Source organism: Sciurus vulgaris (assembly GCF_902686455.1).
Source record: "Sciurus vulgaris genome assembly, chromosome: 2".
NCBI lineage: Eukaryota > Metazoa > Chordata > Mammalia > Rodentia > Sciuridae > Sciurus > Sciurus vulgaris.
This window is the reverse complement of record NC_136462.1, coordinates 31110420-31138326: the sequence shown is the minus strand read 5'-3', so window position 1 is coordinate 31138326 and position 27907 is coordinate 31110420. Positions and strand designations below refer to the sequence as shown.

The 27907-nt window shown below is 46.3% G+C and overlaps 1 protein-coding gene across 4 annotated transcripts in view; it reads right to left on the bottom strand.

Moving 5' to 3' along the window:
* Nucleotides 1-27441, bottom strand: part of DPF3 (double PHD fingers 3) — a 255087-nt gene extending 227646 nt beyond the window's left edge. For 3 of the 4 annotated variants that reach the window (XR_013762256.1, XM_079129845.1, XM_079129847.1), the window contains exon 1: nt 20026-20095. Coding sequence is in view for 3 of the 4 variants with exons in the window: in XM_079129845.1 (XP_078985971.1) it covers nt 20026-20057 (32 nt within the window). In the remaining variant the exon portion in view is untranslated. Of the gene's footprint in view, nt 1-20025; nt 20096-27415 lie in introns of those variants that run through there. The other variant, XM_079129846.1, reaches the window with a different exon arrangement.
* Between the last annotated feature and the right edge of the window lie 466 nt (nt 27442-27907).

The following is a 27907-nucleotide window of genomic DNA, read 5'->3' as shown; positions in this document are numbered from 1 at the left end:
TATAGATGCCCCACATATGGCTGGGGGTTGGTGATGGATTCCACGGAGTTCCTTATATATTCTACCTACTTTTATATCGGCTTGATATCTTCCATAATCTGAAGTTATAACAATAGTAACAGTAAATGCACTTGATTCCACCGTTTCATGTACTCACTGGATACCCACTTTTCTGATGGGTCTCATGAGCCCTGAAAAAGGTACTGATCTTTTTTAAAGAAGAAAAGCTATATCTGGAAATTGTACGAATTCAATATTTTTTAACTTGCGCACAGGAGAAAAGGGATGTGAAGAAATAAGGGCACCCTCAGTATCTGCAGGCTATCCGTTCCATGATCCTCATGGACACCAAAGCCTGTGGGTGCCAAGTGCCTCCCACAAGACGGCATCATATTTGCGTAAACCTACACACATCCTCCCGTGTGCTTTACATCATCGCTAGTTTACCTGCAACGCCTAAGACAGTGTAAATGCTATGTAAATAGTTGTTATGCTGAACTATTTACAACATAATGACAAGAAAAAAGTCTGCGCCATTCCATGTGAATAATAATCTTCTGAATATTTTCTATCCACAACTGGTTGAAACCATGAAGGTAAAAACCTGTGGATATGGAAGTCAGGCTGTACTTGGAGTCAAATATCTGACTTTGAACTCTCTCCTCCACAGACTCTGACACTTTGTAACTTTTGACTTGGGACACACAGGTTCCCAGGACTCTATAGACTATTCGATTGTGTTATTGCACAGCCCATAGAAGACTACCTGGGTCTCAAAAGGACTTGGCACACCTAACACCCACACACACACACACACACACACACACACAAAGGACTTGGCACACCTAACACACACACACGCACACGTAAAGCATCTTTATATTTGTTGCATGAACAGGGCTGAGAAGAACTTGTTCTCAACCTCCCCAGGGCATAAGAATGAGATTGCATGGCATTCTGGGAGTCTGGGGTAAAGCCCAGGAATCTACTTCTCCCTCAGTCTCAGGTACCTCAGACCACACCTAGGGAACCTAACGGAACCGGTGGAGCAGGCGCAGTGACAGTGGAGGGAGGTAAACTGCACGACTCTACCTGGGAGGAAAATTAATCAACACACAGCAGCAAAAATGCCCGAGGAGGGGGAAGGGGGTCTCAGTTCATTCCAACTACCAAGGTCCAGAAGAGGGAGGCAGTGGGAGGGAAGCTCTAGCATCAAAGCCTTTCTTTGCTAACACCTGGTCCTTTGTGCCTGTACTTGGGTCTCACTTGTATTTTCCACACAGCCTGGAAATGACTCCCTAGAACTCACTCATCCTGTCCTTCCCAGGCTCCATCACTTAATCTCCCTGTAGCCAGGGGTGGAATTGGTGGACTATGAACTGGATCAACTCACTTTCTAACTTAAATCCTTCCGTGGCTGTTTATTGCTTTGGGGATAAAGCACACAGTCCTTAAAACAATCCACCAAGTCCCTGAGTGTTCTGGCCTCTCCTGTCCTCTCTTAGCATGTCATGAGCCAGTTTCCCTCCCTGTCTAGTACTCCAACCACAGCAGCCTTCCTAGGTCTTCCAACAGACCACAGGACCTCTGCACATGCTGTTCCATCTGCCTGGCATGACCTGTTTCCTCTTCAAGGAAATTTTCCCTTAACACACTAGACCAAAATATCCCCCTACTATTCTCTCTGGTATCTTCCTGGGTTTTTCAACACAATATGGATCTCACTTTCATTTATACATTTGTGTAGTTATGTGATTATGTCTATCTCTCCAAGTGAACCATAAGTTTCATGAAGATAGGGCTGCATCGGTGTGCTCACCACTGCGTACTACAGAGTGGTGGCTGGTACATTGTACATGCTCAACCAATGCCTAGTGCACTACTGTTTGAGAGACATGGAAAAAGGAAACTGAGACACAAGCTGTAGAAATCCATGATGCATGTGACAGCCAGTGAGAGATGGGACACTTTCTCCCAGATGTGGGCAACTGAAAATCCTCTCTATTGTCACAAAGAGGGCAGTCCCTGGACACCCCAGATCTCTTGTGCTCTCTTACAGAAATGCAGCTCTCTGGGACGGTCCCCAGAGGACAATGAAAAAGTGGCCTTCCCTCTTGGGGAAAGAGGGAGAGTGGGAGAGAGCGCCAACCTTCTCCCTGAAAATGCAGCTTTGTCCCTCGCTATCGGGACTGAGAGAGAGGTGGGGAGGAGAAGGTCACAGACAGCAACGATCTTCCTCCCACTATCTGGAGCCACAGAAACAGGGAGCTGGGGTTATCTCTGAGTCCTTCTTTCCCTGGAGATGAGTGGGGGGTGGGGCGGGCAGGAAGATTTAGGACAGTGGGTTCAGAAAGCAGGGTGTCTTTCTTCTGTATTATCAGACACATGCCCATTCAAGGGATGTAAAACAAGCTGAAGTTTAGGTTCTCCAACTAGGCTATTGAGTCCCATCAATTACACCACGTGGAAAAAACTTTGGACAGTTAAAAATAACATAGGGGTCTGGTGTTTGGAAGATCTGGCGTTTGGAATGCCAGCCTGTCAAGCACAGAGCCCTGCCTACCACAAGTGTGTTCTGGGAACTCAGGCCCCCACCAGCCAGCACAGGGCCACCTACCTGACCCTGACATGTCGGTCAATTCAGGAGACACACTCCCCATCCAACTCTCCACCCTCACTCCTCCTGGTCTGAAGGACTCCAGCCCTTCTCTGGCTGTAGGAAGGAAGGGCAGTGCTCATCCATGCAGGAAAGCTTCTCCTCCCCTTTGCAAGAGGCAGCAGGACATGGAAGCAGGAGCCAGGAGTCCAGCTGTGGCAAAGCCCCACTTCCCTCTGTGCTGTGCTTCAGTGCCTGAGAAACGAAGGCATCTGTAGCATTCTTGTTCTTTTCCAGAAAGCCCTGATATCAGCAGGTAACCGTCAGCTCCCAGACAAAGCATCGCACAGACAAGTCTTTCTCAGTCTCTCTAGCACATTTATTCTAAGATTTTTTGAAAATTAATTTTAATAATAATGATGCCAATTATTAGTCCATTGCCTGAATTTCTTTCTCCTACACAAATTAGAATTTCTCCTACATATTATTTCATTTTCCTTAAGATGCCAACATGGCAGGGTCAGCTAACATGTCTTCCCATTTTACAGATGGAAAAACAGGGTCACGGCAAACATCTATTAAGAGAGTGTCATGCACCAACTCTCCCAAAGACTTTACAATTATTAACATTTAATTCTTCCAACAACATATACAGATAGGAACGATCATTCCACTTTATGGATGAGAAAACTGAGGCACAGAGGTTTGGAAGCCTACCCAAGAACATAGGTCTTGGACTAGAACCCAGACTCTGGCTCCAGAGCCTGCACCAGGTCACACGACAGTGGGTCACCACACTCCTGGTTCCCCCAGGGGTGGGGGATCTGAGCTTACCAAGATGTGGGGCTCAAGGAACCCAAGGACTTGGGTCAGCCTCTGCCTGAAAACTAGCTCTCTGCAGGAGGACATGGCCAGCAGGCAGCTGGACAACAGGGTGGGTGGCGGGGACACTTGTGTGCCTGGGGTGGGACGCAGAAGCACCACCTTCAGAATAGGACTGCCACCGCGGTCCCTCAGGAGGAAACACACTGTCTTAGAGACCTACAAACCCGCTATCTCCCATTCGAGCCATGAACCTTGTCCTTGGGACACCAGGCTTTGAACTACAAAGATCAATATTTATGCTTTCCTCCCTAGATGAGATCAGTATACTGTTTTTGTTTCTGTATTTATTTATTTACCATTTGTGAGTTGTAATTGTCAATGAAGAAAAAGAGTGGCCATTAAAGCATAGAAGGGGGGACCTGCCACCTGAATGGCTGCACCCCACAAGTGTGCCCACAGCCACCCAGGTGACCGGACAGGATTGATGTCAGGTTCACACACACGAGGCAGGCCCCAGGGCATATCTCCCTCACCCTGACCACCTCTGTAAGGTACCCAAGAAAGAACCAGGACACGACACAGGAAACCAAGACCAGGATTCAATTTGCCCCTCAGTGAGGGGGACAGCCTGGGTGGGGGACAACCCTCCTTTAGTGGAGGACAGAGGACCACAGCGCACAAACCACCCTCCCCTCAGCTGCTCTTTTGGACCCTGAAGTATTCAAATACTTCCCAGGAATTTGGTGCCAAACTGGGGCACCACTCCGAACAACGTGGCCCCAGGCACACTTCCCATTTTTTACTCTCTGTTTGCTGAACCTTCCAGCCAAACAGATCTGTCCTCTTCACATTTCTTTCCACCTGAGTTTCCTCTCCCAAGTAAAGAAAGGGGTCTTCTAAGGAGTCACCCAAATGCTTTCTCAGTCTTCATTCGCTTGCCTTTCCTGTGTGAACTTGCCCAGCCTCGCCTGTCCCGAGGCTGCCCAGTGCCCATCTCCTCCAGGAAGCCCTCCCCTCCTATCCACTGCATCTCCTTATGACTTCGTGGCCCCCTCTTGGCCTGGGCCAATCGTTCCGAGCAGTTATGTGCCATGGCGGAACTTAGGCACCCTTTTCTTCTCTCACAGATGCTGTGTATAAATTTCTCTTTCCCTCCACTCCTCCCTACTCCCATATTTATGAGATCCAGTGGGCCCTTCTTGGGAGGAAAGCAGAACACTCTTCTCTTCCTTCCATGCCCCTTCAGTGTTTTTCAATCAATACACTATCCATGGAGGAAAGAAGAAAGATGTCAATAGGAAAGAGATGAAGGGGACAAGGGGACGGGGGTCAGAAGGAAACCTAGGCTGGAGGTATAAACCTTGACATTAAGCGTTAAGTGGATTATTTCTCTATCCAGGGCTCAGAGCGCCTTGGGGCAGCTTATCTCTGAATAAATAAGAAACAGAAAGCAAAAGCAAAATAAAAGGGTTACCATGGACTTTTTCTTCTCAGGATTTTGAAAGACTACCATAGAGCCTAGATGAGAGATGCCAGACAAAGCTGTCCAAGGCTGCTGGCCTGAGACTGTGGAGTTGTTCTAGAATGTGTAGGACGTGGTGGTACATGCCTGTAATCCCAGCGACCCGGGAGGCAAAGGCGAGAGGATCGCAAGTTCAAGGCCAATATTGGCAACTTAGTGAGACCCTGTCTCAAAAGAAAAAATAAAAAGGGCTGGGGTATAGCACAGTGGTAGAGCACACCTGGGTTCAAATCACAAAAAGAGAAAAGAAGGGGAAAAAATAAAATTATGTTGTCCAAACCAGTTCATCCGGGTAGCAAAGGAGACAGGCACTTGGGGCAATTGTTCCATCAATCAGAGCCTCTTTTGTTCTGTATTTCTCAGTAAAGAGAAATTCTAAGCAGGTAAAGAGTGAGAAAGAATGTTGTCCAGAGAGATCAATACTACGGGGCCCTCTCGGTTTGGCAGAACCTTAAATAATAAAACAAGAGTCCTATTGCTTCAAGGATAGCAAGAGTTAGCTAGGTCTCAGAAAGGTAATGAAATTAAGATTCACACACCAGCCAGGCTCCATCCCTCTCCTGACACTGGCTGGGACTCCAGCCCTCAAGATGGCCAGTCATGTCCCCTCGTGTGCTCTGGGCCAGGGAACTCTGGGAACTTTCCAAATTTCACAGAACTCCATTGACCCGTGTTCATCCCAGCTACCCTGTGCATAACTGACCTAAAATTGAATGGTCCAAACCTGTTTCCCATCCCCCAGAGATGTGTGTAATTAGACAAAATGAGGACAGAATATGTATAAGTATCTGTTATACTGGGATGGCTGCCCAGAAAGGAAATGAGCACGGGGAACCGGACAGCCCTGTGCGCACCCTCCATGCTGAAGGATTATGTGCTGGGGACTGGGGAGAGTTACCTCTGAGAATAGGTGCTCACGCAACCTGACCTTTCTGAACTGACAAACGTATCCGTGCAGTTCTGCTACTCCAGCCCATATTCTGTGCTCCGTCAGCAGTTTTCCTTTTCCCTCTGGCTTTCTTTGAAGGAGACCTAGCAGACCAGGATCTAAAATGTAACTCTCCTTCTCAGGTGTTCCTCTTCCTTCAGACAGAGAGCCAGGCCTTTCCAGAGTGGTACCTTCTTCCAAATAGTCCCCAGCCCAGAAAGGGTTGGAGGGTGATATAGCACAGAAAGAGGACATGAAGAGATTATGGTGACAGACCAGTGTCCCTCCCAAAATGAGAAAGAAAGGTACTATTGTGACCCCAGGACATGTTTTTTATTTCATTGTCCAATGAAGCTGTCTGCATTGGACATGCAGGTCTTCTCTACCTTAAAAAACGAAAACAGGGCTGGCGATAAAGCTCAGTAGTAGAGTGCTTGCCCAGCATGCACAAGGCCCTGGGTTTGATCCCCAGCATTACAAAAATAGATAAATGTGGTTAATTTATAGGTAGCCATTTTCAAACCCTAGTTTACTTATTCCCTAACAGAAAGCAAAGAAAAAGGGTTTGTCTTTACTTCTCAAGACCAAAGGGGAAAGCCAAGCTGTTTCGATCTACAAGGATGAAATGGTCAAGAAACAAGGGGTTAGGCAGAGCGCAGTGGAGCACACCTGTAATCCCAGCGGCTTGGGAGGCTGAGGCAGGAGGGTCGTGAGTTCAAAGCCAGCCTCAGCAACTTAGCGAGACCCTTTCTTAAAATAAAATATAAACAAGGGCTAGGGATGTGACTCAGTGGTTAAGCGTCCCTGGGGTCTATCCCTGGAACCAAAGGAAAGAAAGAAACAAGTGGTTAGCATAAGTGACGTTGCCCATACCACAGCTGTGCCTCCTAAACGCAGGCAAGTTTTCTGACACCTGAAATTGAAGAATCTTTGGGGAGAAATTTTGCTGCCTTTTTCCAAACTCCTGCCATTAAAGGAGAGAATGAGAAGCATGTCAACCCTAAGGACAAATTTAGGAGTGCAGAGCCGTGTGCCTGCCTGCTGGCTTCATTCACTCAGTCACTCCACACATATTTATTAAATGTCTCCTAGGTTAGGCCCTAGGGAGAGAAAGGCACAGGCGCCACTGCCCTGCTTTCCAGAGCCTTCCGCTGTAACCAACCACAGTCAAGCACTTCTGTACTTAAGAGAGGAGTTCGCCCAGACTGCAGGGCCAGGGCAGCTGTGACCAGTACTGCCTGAGGGTCAGCAAGGGCTGCACCCGGGAGATGTCTGGAGATGAGTAGCAGATGTGTATCCAGGGGTCAGGCTGGGGCTGCAGGTCACTCAAACCACCCGCCTATGGGAGCCACAGGCACTTCAGTGAGACGATATGCAAAGGATAAGGGTTCTACCTCTGAGCAGGGAAATGAAGCATCCTTTCAGAATGACAAATTCACCCACATCTCTCACGCTCAGGTGCTCGCCCTGGAGCTGGGCACCTGTAGGGCATCCACAGATGGGCTTCTCGAGGGCTGTGTCGAGGTTCGTACCTAAGTGCCCTTTTTTTTTTTTGGTACCAGGGATTGAACCCAGGGGCACTCAACCACTGAACCACATCCCCACCCTTTTTTATATTGTATTTAGAGACAGGGTCTCAATGAGTTGCTCAGGACCTCGCTAAATTGTTGAGTCTGGCTTTGAACTCGCGATCCTCCTGCTTCAGCCTCCAGAGCCACTGGGATGCAGACATACACCACCACACCCAGCCCTAGGAATATTTTTTTGTTCCAGGAGATGATCCACAACTTTTATAAGTTTTATGAAGGGGTCTGCGATTGCTGAAAAAGTAATATCCAATAGCACAGTGAACACTGGAGTGCACTGTAGAAACCATCCCCCCACAAACCCCTGGTCTCCTGCATGTAACTCAGTACCAACCCAGACAGGGTACATAGGTTTCCAGGTCCTCATCACCCAAACAAACATCTGTGGGTTCTGACTGTGCGCCAGGCACCGGGCCAGATTTTAAAAACCAATACCTCTCTCCCTAGGGCACAGAGAAGAACGTCTTTCCAGCCTCCTGTTCCCAGAGCCAATACTGCAAATTGAAGTCCTTAAATGTGGATACAAGTCACTGAGGGCAATTCACTGCGGTCCCCAGATCGGGCTCAAACTTTAGTTGGCAGTTGCCTAGCAACAGGTAACCCTGAAGACACATCACCAACCCAAGATGCCAAAAGGGCATTTTGTGGACATGTTGGCTCTGAAAACTGGCTCCCACGTAAGCCAGTCTGCTGGACCTCTCTGGAACTGCTGGGGAAAAGCACAGACTTTGCGAACCAAAAGAGGCCAGGAGGGGAAGTTGGCTGGGCAGGTGTGCCATATGCCCGCCACTGAGGAGAAGGCAGAAGAGGGGAACTGAGGGCTGAAGGAGAGGCAGCTTCAGGGAGCCCCTTCGCTTCCTCTTTTAGATCATGCCAACAGGTACACTTCCAAGTAGTTGCTAAGCAGATTCCAGTCCTACCCACAGACACTGAGAGCGGAATGAAGATTTGCCATCCAGCTCTGCCTTAAAGTCACCATTGCACAGCAGCTCCAGAAAGCCCACTGTGCCTGGCATAGTGGTGCTCACCTACAGTCCCAGTTACTCAGGAGGCTGAGGCAGGAGGATTGCTTGAGCCTCACTGGTTTGAGGCCAGCGTGGGTAACCTAGCAAGACTCATTCAATAAATAAATAAATAAATAAACAAACAAACAAACGACAGACAGACAAAACCTTTGGATTTTAAGGTTGGGATGAGCAGGATGGTAGACCTCTTTTAACCAACTCTCAGGGCAGCACACTCCTTGAAGTCCGCAAATGCAAAAAGAGGCACAGAGGCCTCAGTTTCTAAAATTCAGATTTTTTTTTTTTTTTTTTAACGAAAAGCTCAGAAACTCCTTCAGCCAAGAGTCAGATGAGACTGGGTTTCCTATGACAAAGTTTCCAACCCAAACCATCACACAAGCCAACACTGGGCAGGTGAAGAAGCTTGGGAAGATGGCCTTCTTGGGACTCCATCACCCCTTCTCTGGAAAGGTCTTGGGGGCAAGGGAAGAGGCAAATAAATATATCAGTGTGGAAGCAATTCAGGAAGAACAAATGCGGAAGTCAAACAACAAATAAGGCGGATATAAATCCAGATAAAATATTAAAATCATTAAATGGCTGCTGCTCCCTGAAGATTGGGAAAAATGAAGAGAGTTAATTAAAAGCAATCTCCATGCACTGCTGAGCGGCCAGCCCTGATAAATCAACAGCTGGGGCTGCTGCGAAGGGCAGGCTGGGGGCTCCGGGAGGGGCGGGCTGGCCAGGGAGGGGGTTCCGCCACAGAGGTGGCTGTGACGGGGAACTGAACACAGTGACTGAAGTTTCGTGTTTTATTAAATATTTTATGACTTGAATAAAGTTGTTCTTTGTAGAGGGAGAAAATGATCAGCTGGGCAGATGGAAGAGCAGGAAAGAATAAGGATGAAGAGGTATCATGTTTAAGTTCAGCCAGGTTCGGGGCTGCCGCGTCCAGCATCTCTGATATACCACCACCAAATGAGAAGCTTCTGGGCTTTTTCTCTGTACCTGATCTGCAAAGGTAGATGCATCTTTGACTTCTAAAATCTCTCTCCAAAAGCTTGGTTTTCACTGGGGGTAGCAGGGAACTGGAAAAACAGTGCCCATCAGGGAAAGGAATAGAGAAGACCTTCAACATTTCCATCGCTGATCCACACCGGACTGTTAACACAAAACTGAAAGGTCAGCAAAAATGGGGACACTTTTTTTTTCCTTTCCTTATTTTTCTACAATCAAATAAAGTTTGGGTTGTTAATTTAAATGAAAAGCAGCTCAAAATTTGGGGGTCCCATCTAAGTAAAAGAGGGAAAAAAGGATTTTTAGAAATGGTCGAAGAGCACATCCTTCTCTAGTGGAAGGGAAACCCTCAGTTCTTCCTTGATGAAAACATAATCAAGAGAAATGTTTGGGAGAAAGTGGGTTTTTTTCTCCTCTATAGAATTGGGATTGGAAGGGGAGTGTGTGCATGGGCAAACATAAGGAATTATGCATTTGGATATGCATTTTAATTAGGTGGACAGAAGCAGCCGCCTGTTAATTTTTCTTGCTTGTTTTCCACTTAGCATTCATCACAGGCAGAACCACCATAGAGCGCTCCCACGATAATAGATGGTTCTGCATTGGCTAAGTCCTCAGGGAAAATAATTAGCAGGAGAGAATATATTCTCTCCACTCCCACTGCCCCATCCACCCTGCCCTCCCCCATCTCCAGCACAACGGTGCCTCCCCCTCCCCACCCCCTCCCAAACACAGTGGTTTCCCTGGGAGAGGCCTAGGGAGCAGTCCACCTCCCTGGTTTACAAGCACTTGCTTTGCCCTGCCAAAGAGCAAGGGTCTAGAAAGAGAAATTGACAGACTAGTGGCCTCTATGGGAGTAGAAGCTTCTAGATGCAGGAAGGGAGGTTACTTCTAGGTTCTGAGGGGCAGGAAGTTCCAAAGTGGCCTCAACTGCCTACAAATAAAGAGGTGAAGAGAGTTGTTGATTGAGGATTACAGGAGTAGGGATGGCTTTTTGCTACATCCGCCTCGGTAAAGTAAAGGAGTGTTGTCACTTTGCTGCAAGATTGAATCAGAAGCATTTCCAAAGCTGGCAACCAAGACATGACCTGGTAATTCTGAGGTCTGAGCCCCACCAGGATGTTCTCCATAGTCTACTTTTCTATAAAGAATCCAGTCTTGCCACTGGCCTCCTTTAGTCAACAGTTCACCTTCCTCGTTCATTAGCAGATCCAAACTCCAGTTCACCTTGGTCATCTTGGTACAAGGACAAGCCAGAGACTGGCAGCGGATCCAAGCTCAAGTTCACAGAGAAACATTCCTCTCTGCCCCTTGAGCTTCTCCTTGTGGACTCAGCTCAGGGCTGACGTGGGAAGTAAAATGAGGGATTCCCTAGAGCTTGTCTGCTCACCTATTTCCAACGCAAGCAATGGGAAAATCCCCCTGAAATCCCAGAGCTATTGACACGTGGCTGAGTTTTGCATTTCCTGAGAAACCATGACTGGACCTGATATGTGATGCCAGAAATGTTTCATTTCTTTTTGTTTCAATCTTTAAAATAATGTTTAATAGATTAGGTTTCAGTGACTCTCCAAAAAGGTCTCAGTCAGCTACAGAAAACTTTTTTAGTTCTCCCATTCACTTCACATTTGTAGTTTTTCTCCTTCTGGAGTATTTTTGCATTTCTTATTTCTTTTGAGCCTTGAGTAAACAGGGCTTGGGCAGGGTAAGGAAGAAGAAAGGAAAGGCAGGCTCTCCTCACTGTGTGGAAAGACAGACCTGGCCTCAGGTATTCTCCCGTACTGCGCTGAACTCAAGCTATCCTGACATCCCAAGTAGTCCCACCCTCCTGCCCCTATTGCCAGGTAACACACCTCCATCTGGACAGGGAACTTCACTCCAAGCTCACCAGGTAAACTACCAATGCTTAACCCCTGGGAACTCCCCAGCCCAAGCCCTGAACCCCACAAGAAGTCCTCACCCTCATAGAAAGGTGGGTTAAGGGGAAAAGCAATCCTCATGTCTGGGGATGGGAGAAAGAAGTCTCTGGGTTCCCAGTTCCTGGCATATTTACCCCCCAAAAAACAGTGATATATCAGAAGGGATGGCGAAGAAGTTGAATTCTATAATGCTATTAGCACTATTTTAATTTTATGTGGTGGGGGTTAATATACTATTTAGAATTTTAACCCCTAAATTTTAGAGTCCAAAAATGAAGTGAACCTACACCTCTACCCAAAAGAATTGAAAACAGATTCAGATACTTGTACACCAATATTCATAGCAACTTTATTCACGATAGCCACAAGGTGGAATTGACCCAAGTGTCCATTAATAGATAAACAAAAATGTGGTATACACACACACACACACACACACACACACACACACACACACAATGGCTATGAAAAGAAATGAAGCTCTGGTATGTGCTACAACATGACCCTTGAAGATATTGTGCTAAATGAAATAAGCCAGACACAAAGGACAAATATTGTAGGATTCCACTAATATGAAATACTGGGACTAGGCAAAGTTACAGACAGAAAGCAAAATGGTGCTTACTAGGGGCTGTGGGAAATAGAGAGTGGGGAAGTTTTTGTTTGTTTGCTTACTTGTTTTTGGTGCTGGGAGTCAAACACAAGCCTCATGCACACTAAGCACTTTCTCTACCACTGAGTTACACCCTCAGCCCAGGGAGTTGTTGTTTCATGAGTATATACAGAGCTTCTGTTTTTTTGGAATGATGAAAATGCTTTAGACATGAACTGGGCACGTGCACATCTGTAATCCTGGCTGCTGGGGAGGCTGAGGTAGGAGGATCACAAGTTCAAGGCTAGCCTGGGCAACTTAGGAAGACCCTGCCTCAAAAATAACGTTTAACAGGATGGGTGGACTGGGGATGTAGCACAATGATAGAGCACTTGCATAGCACATGCAAGCCCCTGGATTGGATCCCCAGTACCTAAATAAATAAATATTCTAGAAATACTGGTGATGGTTGCACTACATTACAAGTCTATTTAATGCTACTGAATTGTACACTTAAAATGGCTAAAATGGTACATTTTGTGTTATGCATATCTTACCAAGATTTTTTTTAAATGAAGGGGATGCCTCTTTCTGCCAAAGAGCAGGGTGACCATTTTGGTTTTTCTTTAGGTGTAAGTCTCTGCAATTACACACTGGCTTCTGTGCATTCTCTGATGGATTTTGCAATCCCGTCTTCCTTCTTTAGACTTGCATAAAATTGCCAAGGGAGTTTTCAAGCAAAGAAAAGACTGATAATAATCCCTCAGTGGAATCTGGGATGTTCTGGAGGCAAGTCAATGAAGGGGCGGCTGTGATTTCCAATCTAGACACTGCAGATACTGACGCAAGTGCTAGGGAGCCCCTGTGTGTCTGCTGGGTGCCTTCATTTCTTCAGCAATAGCACGGGGTACCTTAGAGGAAGCTCAGTGAAACATCAGTACAGGTCAACTAACTTCAGCTCATTCAATAGCCAGGATCATGCAGCTTCCCAAATAGAAGATAAATAAGCACTTTATTTCTGCATTAACTGGGATAGGTGTCACAATGAAGGAGGAAGCCAGAGAGATTGTAGCTAAATGAAATCTAGAAGATTGGCTAGACTTCAGTTCCCTTCTCCCTCCACACATGCTAGGCAAGTGCTCTACCATTGAACTACACCCCAGTTCCCTCCCTAAATGCTTGAAGAAGAAGGAAGAGGAGGAGGAAGAAGACAAATGTCCTCAGTAATTCCAGTCTTTTTCACAACTAAAAACACTATCTGAGTACTTTTAAACATCAAAATAGGCCAACTGGCCTTGCAACTCCTCTATCTCCTCTCACCAGACTCTGGCTGGGGTGCTAATGAGAAAGAAAGAATCAAAAGAAAAGCCCACATTCTAAAAAAATCTGCCATCTGGTTCAGGAATTTCCATCCAGGTTAGAACCCCAAGTGGGAGCATCATGTGGCAAGACTGGACCAGACAAGAGGAAACTGCAAGAGTCTCCCAGTCTTATAACTTCCCTTGAGAGCCACACTTTTACAATAAGAATAAGGGGTTGGAGATATAGCTTGTGGCACAGCATTTGCCTAGCATGCACAAGGCCCTGGATTCAATACCCAACACCATAAGGAAAAAAGAAAACAGAAAGAAAGAATAGAAAAAATTAGAACTCTGACAGCTAACTGTCCTCCCTGTCCTAATCAACCACAAAAAGAGTCAGGAAGTTTTTGACTTGAAAGGAAGTTTGGCAATCGAAGTACTTCCTCTTCATCTATCCACTCTACCATTCATATACACAGTACTGGGATTGAACCCAGGGGCACTCTACCACTGAGTTACACCCCACAACCCTTTTTATTTTGTTTCCTAAGTTGCTGAGGCTGGATTCGAACTTGCAATCCTCTTGTCTCAGCCTTCTGAGTCACTTACTGGGATCATAGGTGTGCACCACCATACCTGGCTCATTCTCCTCATCTTAAAGACAAGGAATATACAAAGCTCAGACAATCCAAAATCCCAGAGCAAGTCGGCAGTAGGGCTAGGAGCAGGTCTCCAGGCTCTGGACTCCTCTCCCTGAACTGGTTCTCCTCCATTACTCCCAAGTCACCACAGCTACAAGAGACCAGCTGCTGATGAGAAATGAACCCAGAAGGGGAACAGGGTTTGAGACAGGAACCCGCTGGTGGCAGGTGAAAGTTTAAGGATGGAAAATACTTTCTGGTAGAGCTTTCAATAGCAGATAATACAAACAGCAGATTTTCAAGGTGAATAACAACAAAAACTCATCATTTCACAGCAACCTGAGATGACCACAGTCCCCAGATTCAGGGAGGGAGGAGAGGGGGTAAAAGGGAGATTGGACATGTGCCATTATTGTTCCCCAGGCTCATAACCAAGGCCTGGGTAGTGGAAGACTCAATGTGGGCTATTTGAACCCCATTATTAGGAGCTCTGAGCCTAATCCCCTTGTCCCTCCCTGCTTCCAAACATAACCCCTGAAGCTTAGCCTTCCCAAGCGCCTCAAGCCTCCCTCTCCTCCCTTGCCACTAACCCGCCACTACTACTATTCACAAACACACACCCGAGAAATTCTCCACACTCTGGATGTCCTTCCCCCACCCCTCCCCCACCAACACCTCTAAACCACTGCTTTTCAAACTCTAATGCAAATCACAGGCTTCAAAAACTTTCCCTCGGTGACAGTTTTATGACGCCAGCCCCATTCATCCATATGGTTTGACAGACTGTGAAACACCAGTAACTGGACCACTAAGAAAAACAAATCACGAAACACTACCACACCTCCTCTCCCCTCCATCACTCCGACCACTAGAAAACTTTGGAACTTGTCAGGGGTCATAATATCAGCCTCTTCTGCAGTTAAACAATCATCTTTTCAGCGTTTCAGGCCACACAGTGGTTTTATCCACTCATTCATCCTCCCTCCCCACCCCCAGGCCACTCTCTATCTTTCCTTGTTAAATACCTTCTTATTTAAAGACTACTTAAAACTAGGGTCATGCTTACATAAGACTCCTGATGGAAACTCGTGGTTGGGTAAAAAATATTTCAGTTGGTTGTGGGATTTTTTTGGCCAGAGGTTTGCCACATTTGGCTCCGTTTCTGTCTTCTAGTGACTTTCAAAACACTCAAAAACCACAAAAGTTATTTTGCAGAGGTTGGGATAATAAACAGACCTGGATTCTGAAGCCTTTTTAGGACCCAGACCCCACGACCACGGCATTCAGCACGACAGCACTTCAAAATATGAAACATCAGCCTCCGTTTCCATTCTCAAAACAAAACATGCTGACTTTTTTGTTGTTTTTTTGTTTTTTGTTTTTTGTTTTTCTTTTTTGGATTGATGTGAACAGACGGCTCTGAAACAGCTTGAGACATTGTGGTCTTTCTCAGATGTATCCAAAATCCAGCTACCTGCGCGATTCCAAAAAGTCAGAGGAGGATGAGACATGTCCAACAAAAGTCGCCCCTGAATTCCAGCCCACCTTTTGGGTCTGGGCCGCTCCCATTCCACTGGCAATCTCACATGTCCCCCAGGAGGTCTGCAGGCAAGGCTATTTTAGAGGTCTTCTCTGTGACAATGCCTCCACTCGGGTCCTAGCAGAAATTAATCTCCTTTATGGGTATCTCATCAAAATAAGATATTCATCCCGTAGAAAAAAATGTGTGCTAATAAAGTTTAGAGAACTGAGGGCTTTTATACTGTGGCAACCTGAAGCAGATGGAGAAGGTGGTTCCCAGGCATCTGCTGGCTTGAAATATCTGAGGGTCCTTTCCCATAAAGGGCTAAAAAAAGTGTGCATAAAAGGCTACAAGTTCACAAAGTCCTGATCCCACTGCTCTCTACTTAGGACCTACCCACAATACTCACCCCAAACAGCCAAGAGATTAGGACCAGGAATGTGGCCCCCTACCCCTTCCTCTGGGAAGATTTAAACTGGTTGCCACAGCAAGAATGAGGTCTGATTTCTAACTTTCATATGCATAAAAAACACTCTAGCTTAGAATACACTGTATCCAGATGAGTGAATGGATGAAGAGATGAAGAGTTGAGGTCCAGCCACACACGTGACTAGCTCTGATCTTGGCTAAGTAAGTATATTTACTCCTCTCAAAGCTGGCTCCTCAATAACAAAACAGGGATATCAACACATACCTCCAAGTAAGGGTGATTCCTTACAAAAAATAGTGTGGGTGAAATTAAGTTTATGTATTTCACAGGTACAAACCTGACCAAATAGCTTACTTGTCTCATTCTTTATAAAGAAATACTTAACTTGAAGTAAACCCCTATTGGTTCCTACAGAATAATTAAATCATAATCACAGTTATTCTTTTCCTAAGCAGGCACTTATAATAATAGATACATATGTGCATAATCAAATCTGGCAGAAGGTGGCAGACATTCCCAGTTAAGTGCATACAAACCAGAGTTTTGATAACTTACTAAAAGAGTAAGTTGTTTAAAGTGCTGTCTACAGATTTGGGGGGAGGTGATTCTCCTAAACTAGAATACAAAGATTAAAACTTATATTGAAAGCATTTTTCCTTGGTATGTAGAAATCAACCAGAATACAACATGCTATGCCACTAACTTATACACAAACCTTTGTCAAATTCATATTTATGTTACCTACCTGTGTTCATTTCTCTATATATCCCTTGCCTGCTTATGTGTGTAAGAAGTGAGGTTGACTCACACATCTTTGCTCAGATAATGTAGTTGCTAAATTAAATAACACGTCATACACATTTACACATCATACGTGTCTATTGGTGCTTTTAAATTCTATTTGTCCAGATGTGACCGCCTGGTTATGGGGCCACCTGCTGCGTCCCCTTTGTGATCTGATCAGTCCAGGCAGCTCCTTTTTCTGCCTCTAACACCCTGTCGGGCAGTAATAAGATGTTAAAGGCACAACAGAAAGAGCAGCTAGGCTGTCAGCTTCAGAGAGCAAGGGGGTGCAGGGTACAACAAGGAGGAGAAAGAAAGGGAGTTGAGGGGAGATCAAAGACAGCCAGAAAGAAAAACCAAACTGCTAAAAAAATAAAAATAAAAAAAAGAGGATGTAGCTTCAGGAGCTTGGGGCCTTAAGGAAGACCCCCAAAGCTAAGGGGGTCAAATTGTGCCATCCAACTGCCCCCAGATCATTATATTATTGAATGTCCCACATGGAAAAAGCTAGTATAATGAAAAATAGTCCATACTTAGAGTAGACTGAGCTCTACATAGGTGTTGCAGGAAACCTGAGCACGTCTCTCGCTGACACTGTAACTAACACTACTTTATCCCGATCCTAGAGAAAACCTTTGTGTGACCAGTTTCTGCAGGGGGCGACGGTGGTGTAGGCTTTTTTTTTTTTTTTTTTTTTTCCTTTAAAGGAGGGGGAGACTCAGAAGGCACACAGAGAAAATGCTAATGTCGTTGAGCTCTGTTTCATTGTCAGGAGGGACACATGAGGATAAAAACATAGCGCTCCAAACCATCCTCCCGACTCCCCCTCCTCCCTGCACCACCATCCATCCCTTTGGCTTGATGTGTCTCTGCGCTTTGTTCTAATTTATCCCATGCATAATTTATTCACGTGTGTTTTGTTTCCTGATCAGCAACTTCTAAAAACAAATGAAAAATATAAGATGTTTTATTAAACAAGTTGTTTTTATAAAATAAAGGCAGATGGTGTTGGTCTCCCAATAACAACGTGTGTGCTCCTACGTAAGGAGTTTAAAAACCATTCAGGGCGCAAGAAGCTGGGCTGTGGGGGTCGTGGTATTGTTTACACCCCTCACCCCCAGGGAAAGGGGTTGGGACGCAAAAAAGGGACAGCTTATTATAAATGACCACTCAACTCCCACCTAGAAAAAGCAGGCAGGAGTGTTGTGTGTGCGCTAGCGTGTGTCAATACAGAATTACAAATACATCACACAGCAACTGTTTCTAATTATACAAAGTACGATTCAGAACTAATTCCACTAACCGGCCAGGATCTGGCCACCTTCTTCCCGCTTCTCTGTTCCTTACTCCACCCTCCCCAAACACGCACCCTTCTGTGATCCAAAAAAAGAAAAAAAAAAAAAAAAAAAAGTGGAGCGAGCAAGGGAACACTGGAGCGTAGAGATATTGCGCCCGCCCGCGCGTAAAGCCGGCTCCCGGGCAACAAGGGTATGGCTTTCCCAGTAGGAAACCCGGCGCACATGCGAAATAGATCTAACTTGAGTTTACCAGGTAGCACTAGCCAGACTTTGTGATTTTGGCTGGAAATACGGGAATTGCAAATCAACTGTGGATTCGGTAGAAACTCACAGCATCAGCGGTGAGGCAGCGCGAGCGACCAAGAGCGAGGATGCGGCGAAGTTACGCCCATTTATTCTGCCATAAAACATTTTCTTTCCTGGGCGAAACGCTGTGGCGTTCAAGTGCAGTGTATCTGAGCTTCGAACGAGAACAGAAGCCAGGAGCTCCCCTCTGATCAGCCTCAGCTTCCAATGTCCTCTTAATACTCCGAGACCTGGGACATTCCTACTCCGTTCCTTATCACTAGTGGGAGATAAGCTGGAGTAAACACGTCCGATTCTCCCTAGGCGTTCTTTCGCGTTAGGAATGCCCCCTACCGCCGCCCCGGTGCGAATCTGATTTTCAACTCCAGTAGGATCCCGGGGTTAGGACGCGGATGCGCGGAGTTAAAAGAAGCAGGGTCAACAACCGCCACACACAAGGGAAGAATTCGGCACCAAACACCCATCCGCACCTCCCCCTCGCCTCGCCAGAGGCTTTCATCCGGCGGGGAAGCCCTGGTCCAAGGGGCGCTGACCCGGGAGCCCACATAGCGCCGCGATTCAGTGGGAGCCACCCTCTGCCAACGTCCCTGCCAATAACACCCCTTTCACAGCAACATTAGTTTTCCGAGGCCGCCCCTGACTCCGCGATCACAAGCGGACTTGGTGGCTTAACAGTTCCCCCGACTGGAAGGAAGGAAGGAAGCCAGGATGAAAAGCAGGAGGAAGGAAAGCAAGCAGGAATTGGCTATGGGATCCGGGGACTAGCCCCCGCGAGTCCTCGCCCAGCCCGCCCCCCTCTGTCCGGGATCTGGGCGTCCGCTCAAAGTCTCCCGGAGGCGGCCAGAGGCACCTGCCCCTAGTTCTGGCCGGGAGCAGACGTTGCCTGCTCGGATGGGGAGCCCCAAACCGCCTCTCCGCCGGCCTCGGCTTTTCACCTAGAGGAGGCAAGAACACCATTCATAAGACCTGCAGCTTCCCTGCCTCCAAATCAACCCCAAGTTAACCCGAGTCGTTAATTTACTATAGCCAGTTCGTCCACAAATACGCAGACACACCGGCGACCGCCCGGAGCGCCTTCACAATCCAGGAACACCAGGGCAGAAAAGCCCGGGGCAACCATCGGGGCCCCAGGGCTCCCGGGACCCACTGCTCCCCCCGCGGTCCTCCCAACTCCGGAAGGTTTGCACAAACTCCCCGCCAGAGATCTGAAGACGTAGAGCGCCCGGCAAACTCCGGAGCCGCCGCGGTTTGTCCGCTCGCCCCGGCAGTCGAGCAGCGGGGCGGGGGCCTCGGGCTCCGGAGGCCAGGGCTCAGCCAAGTGCACCGAGACAGCCCCTGCCCGGCGCTCGGTCCCCGCTCGACCGTCGCCCGCGCGGCACTCGTCGCCCGGCGAGCTAGAGGACTCGAGGGACCGTGCAATCCCCGAGCTGCCCAAGACCCCCCGAGCTGTAGAGCGCTGGAGCGCCTGGCTCTCCTGCTGCTAACCCCTCTCTCGCTCTCAGTCTTGGTCCCCCAATTAAGTAGAACACAATTGTAACAATTTTCTTTTTGTTAATTGCATCTCCTGACATTTCTGCGCGCTGGGAGAAAAAAAAAAGAAGATGAAGAAGTAAGAGCAGAAAGAAAAGAGAGAAGCCCCGCCGCGGCTAGAAGCGCCTACAAGCGCCGAGCATTGGCAGCGCTCGGCACGCAGAAGGCGCCTTTTTTTTCATATTGAAACCACGCGGAATATGTACATTTTTTAGTCTTACTTACGCTTTCAGGGGGTTGTGAATGACAGTCGCCATTTTGCTACAATGTAACAGAATATTGTCTGTCTCAGAGTTCTAAAGGTTCGCTCAGGGGAAGCGGCGGGCCAATCAGAGCACGGGATACCGGCCCGCCGGCCAATCGGCGCGGCTGGTCGCCAGGTGGGCGGGGCCTTCGCGGTGGTAGTTATTAGGGGAGCTGTCAAAGCCCAGAGGTCACTCCCTTTTGTAGAGCCCGAGAGCTAGCAGGTCTTAAAGGGGAAGTACAGCGCTAGCAGCTCCTTTTCGGACTGGGACTAGTGGAAATGCACGGGAGAGTATTCGAGCTTGGTTTGAGTCCCTACTTGTCTAAATAACTGCAGAGAGTTTGCGCTCCTGGACAGAAATATTTACAAATTGCCAACAAACCAATGAATCCCATTCATTAGCATTTGGCTCGGCATATCACCGCTTTTAATCCCCCGAAGGGTAAATCCCCGTGTTCCAGTGCAAAAGTTGGAAGGCTGCCGTTTCCTCTAACAAATTACTACACGTGTCCTGCCGTTTGCTAATGCACTGGGTCCAGCGACTTTTTAATATTCTTGTTCCCGAAGTGTTTTCTTTCTCTCAGCCACCTTCCTCTCTCGATTTCTTGGAACTGCTGCCACTGTTCCTGGCGACTCCAGGACAGCAACTCCCCTCCCCCTGGAATGTCTCAATGTCAGGCTCTGTCTCTTCTTGCAGCCAGAGATTTCGTTACGTAATTCACGGTGGTCACTCTGCGTGGTCCCCTGCTACCACCACTTCAGTTCCCCAATCTCGCCAGAAACTGCCCCGAAATGATCAGACTCCGACCCGCGGGAGAGCTGCCTGGGATCTGGCGCTCTGACCTTTAGGTTTAGGGACAAGGAAGATTTAAGGCAACTTCTGAAAACGCTCTACTAAGAAAGCGAGGAACTAGGCAGAAGTTGTAGAACCTGGGCTGGGTGTTGCCAGAGTCCCTTTCAGGGAGTGGCACTACAGATTCTGGCGTCACCTTTCACTACTTAGATAGAAGGTGAAAAGAATTTGCTAATGAATAATCCTACGTGACTTCAGGCATCCAAAGAGCCTGTCTGCTTCAAGTCAGTGACAACTCTTCACTGGCGACCCCATGACAAAATTGGAAGACTTCTGCGAAGTCAATCTTCCAGGGGCCACGGTGCCCCGAAAAGCCCCGAATGGGGCTTCTAAAGCACTAAATCACTGTGCAAGGGCCTCCTGAGCATATAGAAGTCTGGCTACCATCCCAAAGCTGTTTAATCGGGTCAAATAGTTAAGATCATGGGGGGAGGGGTGAAAAGAGGAGCTGCCACATTGCCAGTTCTGCACAGCTCTGCCTTCTCGCTTCCTTTTGTTCCTCTCAAGGCAATGAATAAAATAATTCCAGAATTTTCAGGGTTCCACTCGGTACATTAGGGTTACAGATCAGCAAAATGAGATGTTAGTCAGTATGTTTCTCACAGACTTGAAATTTCTCTCTGCTTAGTTAATGGTAGGGCCAGGTTCAACAGATTTCTTTGTAAATTCTCTGTACACCCTCACAAAGATTACAGTCTGGAAAAGTTATCTCATTTTCTAAAATTAAAATTTGAAAAACTCCTTCCTCATTAATTTGTCAAGAGATGGGTTCGAAAGCCTGTACTTTGTCTAGGATGGGCCTAACATCATTAAAAAGGCAAGCACTATATTCCAGCACAAGAAGTATGAGTTTAAAGCATCGGTCAGAACTCCCACCAACCTCTGAGAGATATCAAGGCACAGCAAGTCAGATGGGAAGATGACAGCAGGTTTTAATACATATTAAAATAAGAAGGAAGGAGGAAATGCAGAGGCTGCCCTGAACAAGGTTTACAATTTAATGGGCAAAGAGAGAAAAAACAAATTTATATTACATAAAAAATACATACTCTAAGAATGCTCATAATTTTTAGTATTAAAACCCTGATGAAGAAACTAACATAATCCCTAACAACCTGGCACACTTGAAAATGACAGGTAGGTGATAAAGCACAAACCTAGTATGTACCAGGCCCTGGGTTCAATCCAGCACCAAAAAAAAAAAAAAAAAATCACCTTGAGAAATGTTAATGTAGAACTTAAAACATTTAACTGTTAACATGTTAACAGTTTCAATATGAATTGAAAAATAATGCATTAAAGATAGTAAATTTTGCACATGCAGCAGCTCGGACAGACCTGTAATCCCAGGGACTCTGGAGGCTGAGGCAGGAGATTTGCAAGTTTGAGGCTAGCCTCAGCAATTTAGTTCTTTTTAGTCCTAAAAAGGACTGGGGATAGAATATCATTTTAACTATCAATACAAGAATGACTTTTAAATCCACCCAATGTCAATTCTGAGACATAAAAGTTATTATTTTAACTTTCGTTTTTATATCATAGATCAAAAGGACACAAACTGTCTTGCCAGAATGCTCAAAAATAGAGTAAATATGTTTAAAGGATACAGGAGCCTTGAACAGAGTTTTAGAGGATATTAGATTCTATAATTTAACAGTGCTGTCTATGGTAGAAGTATAGGCTCTGAAATCTACCTGCCTGAGCCCACCAACTACCAGCAGGGTTATCTTGGGGCAAATTTACTTAGCAATTTGAATATCTCCATTTCCTCCTCTGAAAAAATGGCAATAAAAGGGCTGGGATTGTAGCTCAGTGGTGGAGCACTTGCCTAGCAATGTATGAGGCACTGGGTTGGATCCTTAGCACCACATAAAAATAAATGAATAAAATAAAGATATTGTGTTCACCTACAACTAAAAAAAATTTTTAAAGGCAATAATAATAATAATAAACACTACTTCACATGGCTATTACAGGATTGAATGGGGTAATACATGTCAAGCGTCCCATGGACAGCAAGTTCTCAAAACAAATTATTAATTTTTATAGAAAGAGTTAATTTCCTGATGGCATAAGGAATGCAGGGAATCTGAATAAGAGGACACAACAAAAAGTGAAATTGTCTACCCCGTTTCATTTTTAAACTCATTAATCCAAGAAAAATGGACAAACAAATGACGTTGATGAGAATAGAAGTTTTTCAGAGAAGGGCTATATAACTACAGAAACCTGAAAAATCCTCTTGCTGATTGTGATATCAAAACACTTTTCAAATAAATCATATTTGTGGGACGAGGGATGTGTTCAGTGGTAGAGTATTTGCCTAGAGCCCACGTGAGGATCTGGGTTCTGGGTTCAATTTCTAGCACTACAAATGAATAAATAGAAGCATATTTCTAAAGCTCTACTGATATTTGTATGTTTGAATATACTCCATTGCGCCCCATCACTTTCATCCTGGTTAGGTGGCCTAATTTGGAGGGCAGAATGGACCCAGGAAAAAAAAAAAAAATCACCTTACCTGAACAGCGTTGAGCTTCACTATCCAATCTGACAGCCATGAGCTACAGGTGACCACTGAACATTTGAAATGTGACTGATTCTAATTGAGAGATGCTGTCAGTGTGAAAAACACACCAGATTTCACAGGATGAGTACAAAAAAAGGTGGATACCTTGCTCATAATTTTTATATTGATCACATGTTGAAACTGTGATATTTTAAGAATGAGTTTTTTTACCTCTTTGTGCTTTGTTTTTGGTGTTGGCAGTGATGGGGACTGAATCCAGGGCCTTGGACATGCTAGACAAGCACTCTGCCACTAAGATATACCCTTTGCCCTGAAACTATATTTTACATTTACTGGATTAAATAAAATATTATTAAAACTAATTTCACCTATTTCTTTTCACATTTTTTTTCAATGTGGCTACTAGGAAATTTCAAATTATACATGTGGCTCTGGTTGTATTTCTATTATTTGACACTGCACTAGACAGTGTGTGTGACTGGGGGAAAATGGATAGTGGCCATTCTCAATCACATTAATTTGTCCTTTGTTGCTTTTTCTAATTCAGCCTTGACAACAGTTAGCAAAAGTCATTAGCCCAGTTCATGTGTGTGCCCAATGCCACTCATCTAAAGGAATATTTAAAGGCAAACAGGGACCTAAGAATCAAAACCACAAGGGGCACTCATCTTCATTAATTACTTTGTTCAGAGGCTGTTTCAATAGACAAGGTCAAAGATATGAGGAAATTCCCACTCATGAGCATAGGAAGTACCCATCTTGCTGGTCCATCTTTGTTTTGGTGGGAGGGGGAACCAGGGATTGAACTCAGGGGCACTCAACCACTGAGCCACATCCCCAGCCCTATTTTGTATTTTATTTAGAAACAGGGTCTCACTGAGTTGCTTAGTGCCTCACTGTTGTTGAGGCTGGCTTTAAATTTACAATCCTCCTACCTCAGCCTCCTGAGCTGCTGGGATTACAGGCCTGCGCCATTGCACCCAGCCCTTCCAGCACATCTTTTTAAAGGCAAAACTAAGTGTGAGAAAGCAGAGACAGAAGGAGGCACAGGTCTCCCAAGCAGCCAAAGCGTTTGTTTGAAAGAGGAAGAGTGCCACAAAAGCCATCCAAAATAAATGCATTTCCTAGAGGGCTCCAGGAACTGTAGAAGTTTCAGGTTCTGTGGGTTTAAAAAAACAAAACAAAACAAAACAGAAACAAGAATAAGGTCACCCTCAATCCCTCCACTCATCCACAGCACAGCCAGCAGCTGGTTGGCAATGGCTGATTCCCCACAATCCAGAACCAGCTCCGGTATGGTCTTGTTAGTACATGGAAAAGGAATCTTTTGAAGAAAGTGAGGCGTCAGCTGGAAATAGTGGTGCACACCTATAATCCCAGCTACTTGGAAAGCTGAAGCAGAAGAATCACAAGTTCAAGCCCAGCCTGTGCAATTTAGTGAGACCCTGTCTCAAAATAAAATTTAAAACAATTAAAAGGAATGGGGACAGAACCTGCTGGGTTCAATCCCCAGTTCTGCAAAAAAAAATGAGAAGGAGGAAGAGAAAATAGATCAAGATCATCAAAACTGTGGCTTGAGACTTGGGTTGAAGCTCAGTTGTAAAACACTGGCTCAGCATGCATGAGGCCCTGGGTTTGATCTCCAGCACCTCCAACAACAACAACAAACTGCAACAAACTGGTTTTCTCTTGCCTTGGGGGATGTGGGCAGAGGGGTTCTTACTTCCTTCACAGTATCTAAGAGAATACCCCACCCCAAGTTCTAAGAACAGGAGCTGCTCTTAGGGCCCAAACTATGAAATCTTCTATTTCCGACTAGAGACAAATGGAAAAAATGCTCCCAGCTTCCCACTAACAGTTCATTCATTTATTCAACCTTCGGAGGGTCTCTCTGAGGGAGGTATTGTGCTAGGCACAGGTGGCAAAATAAAAATAAACCAGACATGGAAACAACCCTCAAAAAAGCAATTTTCATCCATCTGGAGAGAGAATAAAGATAGTAGGCCCAGCCCTCCAAGCCAGCGCAGGAATTAGTTGTTGTGATTTAGGAGGAAAAACAATCCCTAGCAGGTCTCTGTCAAGGCTGACGCCCACCCACAATCCCAATAGACAGGCCCTTGAGCATTCGTTGGGTACATTTACTCCTTTGAATTTTCAAGGTTTCAAGGTACTGAGATTTTCATACATTAGAATAAAACAAAGGAGAAGTGACATACGTTAAAGAACCTCAGTGGGAGGAGGAAGTCATTCTAACTTTGGGAGCGGGAAAGGTTTCATGGAGAAAATCACATTTAGTGTGGGCCTTGCTTGGGGAGGCCCTAGAAATGAGCCAAGGGGTGAAAGGCCTTCCAGACCAAAAACATAACCTAGTAACAGCTAATTAATACAGCAAATATTTGTAAATTCCCTACTGCTGAGCCTTGGGGATACAAAGAGACCTAAGACAATCCTCACCTTTAAAGGGATTGTATTTGAAAGGTGAGGGAGGAGTAAGCCGGCAGTTACCATGCAGAGCCTCAGGCACTGTGGAGCCACCGGAAGCACCAACCAGACCAGAAGGTCAGGGCTGTGCCCTTAAAAGAAGGGATGCCAGAGATAGCAGCCCCTTCAGAGAAGTGGGAAAGGACATTGTGGTTTCAGGGGATCCTTCTGGTGGAACAGTAACTGCAGGAGTTAACCAAGACAGAAAAAGCTGGAGAGACATGGAGGGGGTGTCAATATTAGAAATGTGGCATGTTATCTGAGGGACAATCAGTCAACACTGAAAGCGTTTAAGCTCAGGGTGAAAATGAAGAGATTTGCTTTTTTTGGAAGTTCATTTCAGAAGCAATGTCACCACAGATGGGGGAAGGCTGGCCTGGAGGCCACAGGGCAACAATAAGGGGCAGAAGTCGTGATTTCTGGGGAAGTAGAACTTTTGGGACTTGGTCATAGGTGGCTGTGGGCTGGAGAGGCCCAGGACAATGCTTCTAGGAATGGACATCAGTCAGCTCCGCTTGACTAAAGAAGCATGAGGTCAAGGCCAAGGCTGGAGGACTGGAGAGGGGCTTTCCCTGAGGCAATGGTGAGCTGGGTGGGGATTCTCCTGAATCCCCCAGCCTTTCCCTTTCTCTAGGGACTCTGCTTTTATGGAAGCCCTTTTCCAAAGCCCCTCCTATTAATCCCCACTCTTTCCCTCTTTCCCTCATGCTCTGCAAAAGCTTGTTTCCTCCTGGATAGCTGCATTCTAAGAGGGGATTCTAGGACACCCCAAAACTCTCCCAAGGAAGAGATCAAGACCTCATGAGATGTGTGTGTGCGCGTGCGCGCGCGCGCGCACACACACACACACACACACACACACACACACACACACACTGCCCAGGCAGAAACAGTGATTTGACTAGAATCTCAGGCACCAGGAAAGGCAGCAGATGGGATATTTTTACCCAGGAGCTTTCTCCACTCACATCACACCAAGTAATCCCAGGCTCCTCTGAGGACCGGCCCCAGCCCCTTTTCTGCCTCACAAAGGCCAGGCTAGGCCAGACTATCACAAGCGGCCTTGGTTCTTCTTCCTGATAGAGACACTTGTTGCAGAGTTCTCACAGTGTCTATCTTTTAAAAATAGCTAACTCCTCTCTCTTTACCCTCCTCTACCTGCCAAGTCTGAATTGGCCAAGTCTTGCCTTGGCCCATCCACATGGACACCATGTGGATGAAATCCTGGTAGCTCTTAAGTCCTAAGTCAAAGCAACTGGCAAGGCCTCCTGCAGAGAGGGACAGACCGGAACAGGGCAGAAACTGTCCATCAATACCACCATGGAGAGTGATGAAGACATATATGAACCAAAATTCACCTAACGCTGTACACACATGTGAGATGCAAATGCACCCTCTTGGTGTTTATCTGCAAAGGTGGCCGCCCTGAGGACCACCAAAGAGGGCTTTCTGCAGGGTGTTGCTTTAAGTGTGGTGACACTCCCAAGCACCTGTTTCCCTCACTCACCCCACTTGCATGACCTCGGGCTTCGACTCTGTGGTTAGGCAGGAACCATCCAGGAGAGGTCAACAAGCCAAACACAGGAGGGCATATTAAGTCTCGTTGTTCCACAGATATTTACACCAGCCTATAAAAATAGGTGTCCGCAAGCAGGAGAAATGGACAGAAGCCACAAGACCTAAAATGTCCCACACCCTGGCAAAGACGGGATCAGAGGCTGCTGATTTAAAGCAGGTGTTTTCTATTCTCTGACAGCTCTAAGCAATGAACTCTGGCCTGCATAGCCGCAAAAGAACCTCAATCTCCTGTTTATTTCACTCGGAGGAAAAAAGAAGGTGAGAAGACATTCCCAGAGTGGACAGAAGGCCCAGTGCATTTAAATACATCTAAGCCTAGGGAGGGGCCAGCCATCCAGAGGATAGAACTCTGGTTCTGGGACAGAGACACAACCCTGAGGGTCCAGATTCCCAAAGGAAACAACAAATAGGAATGGAGCAG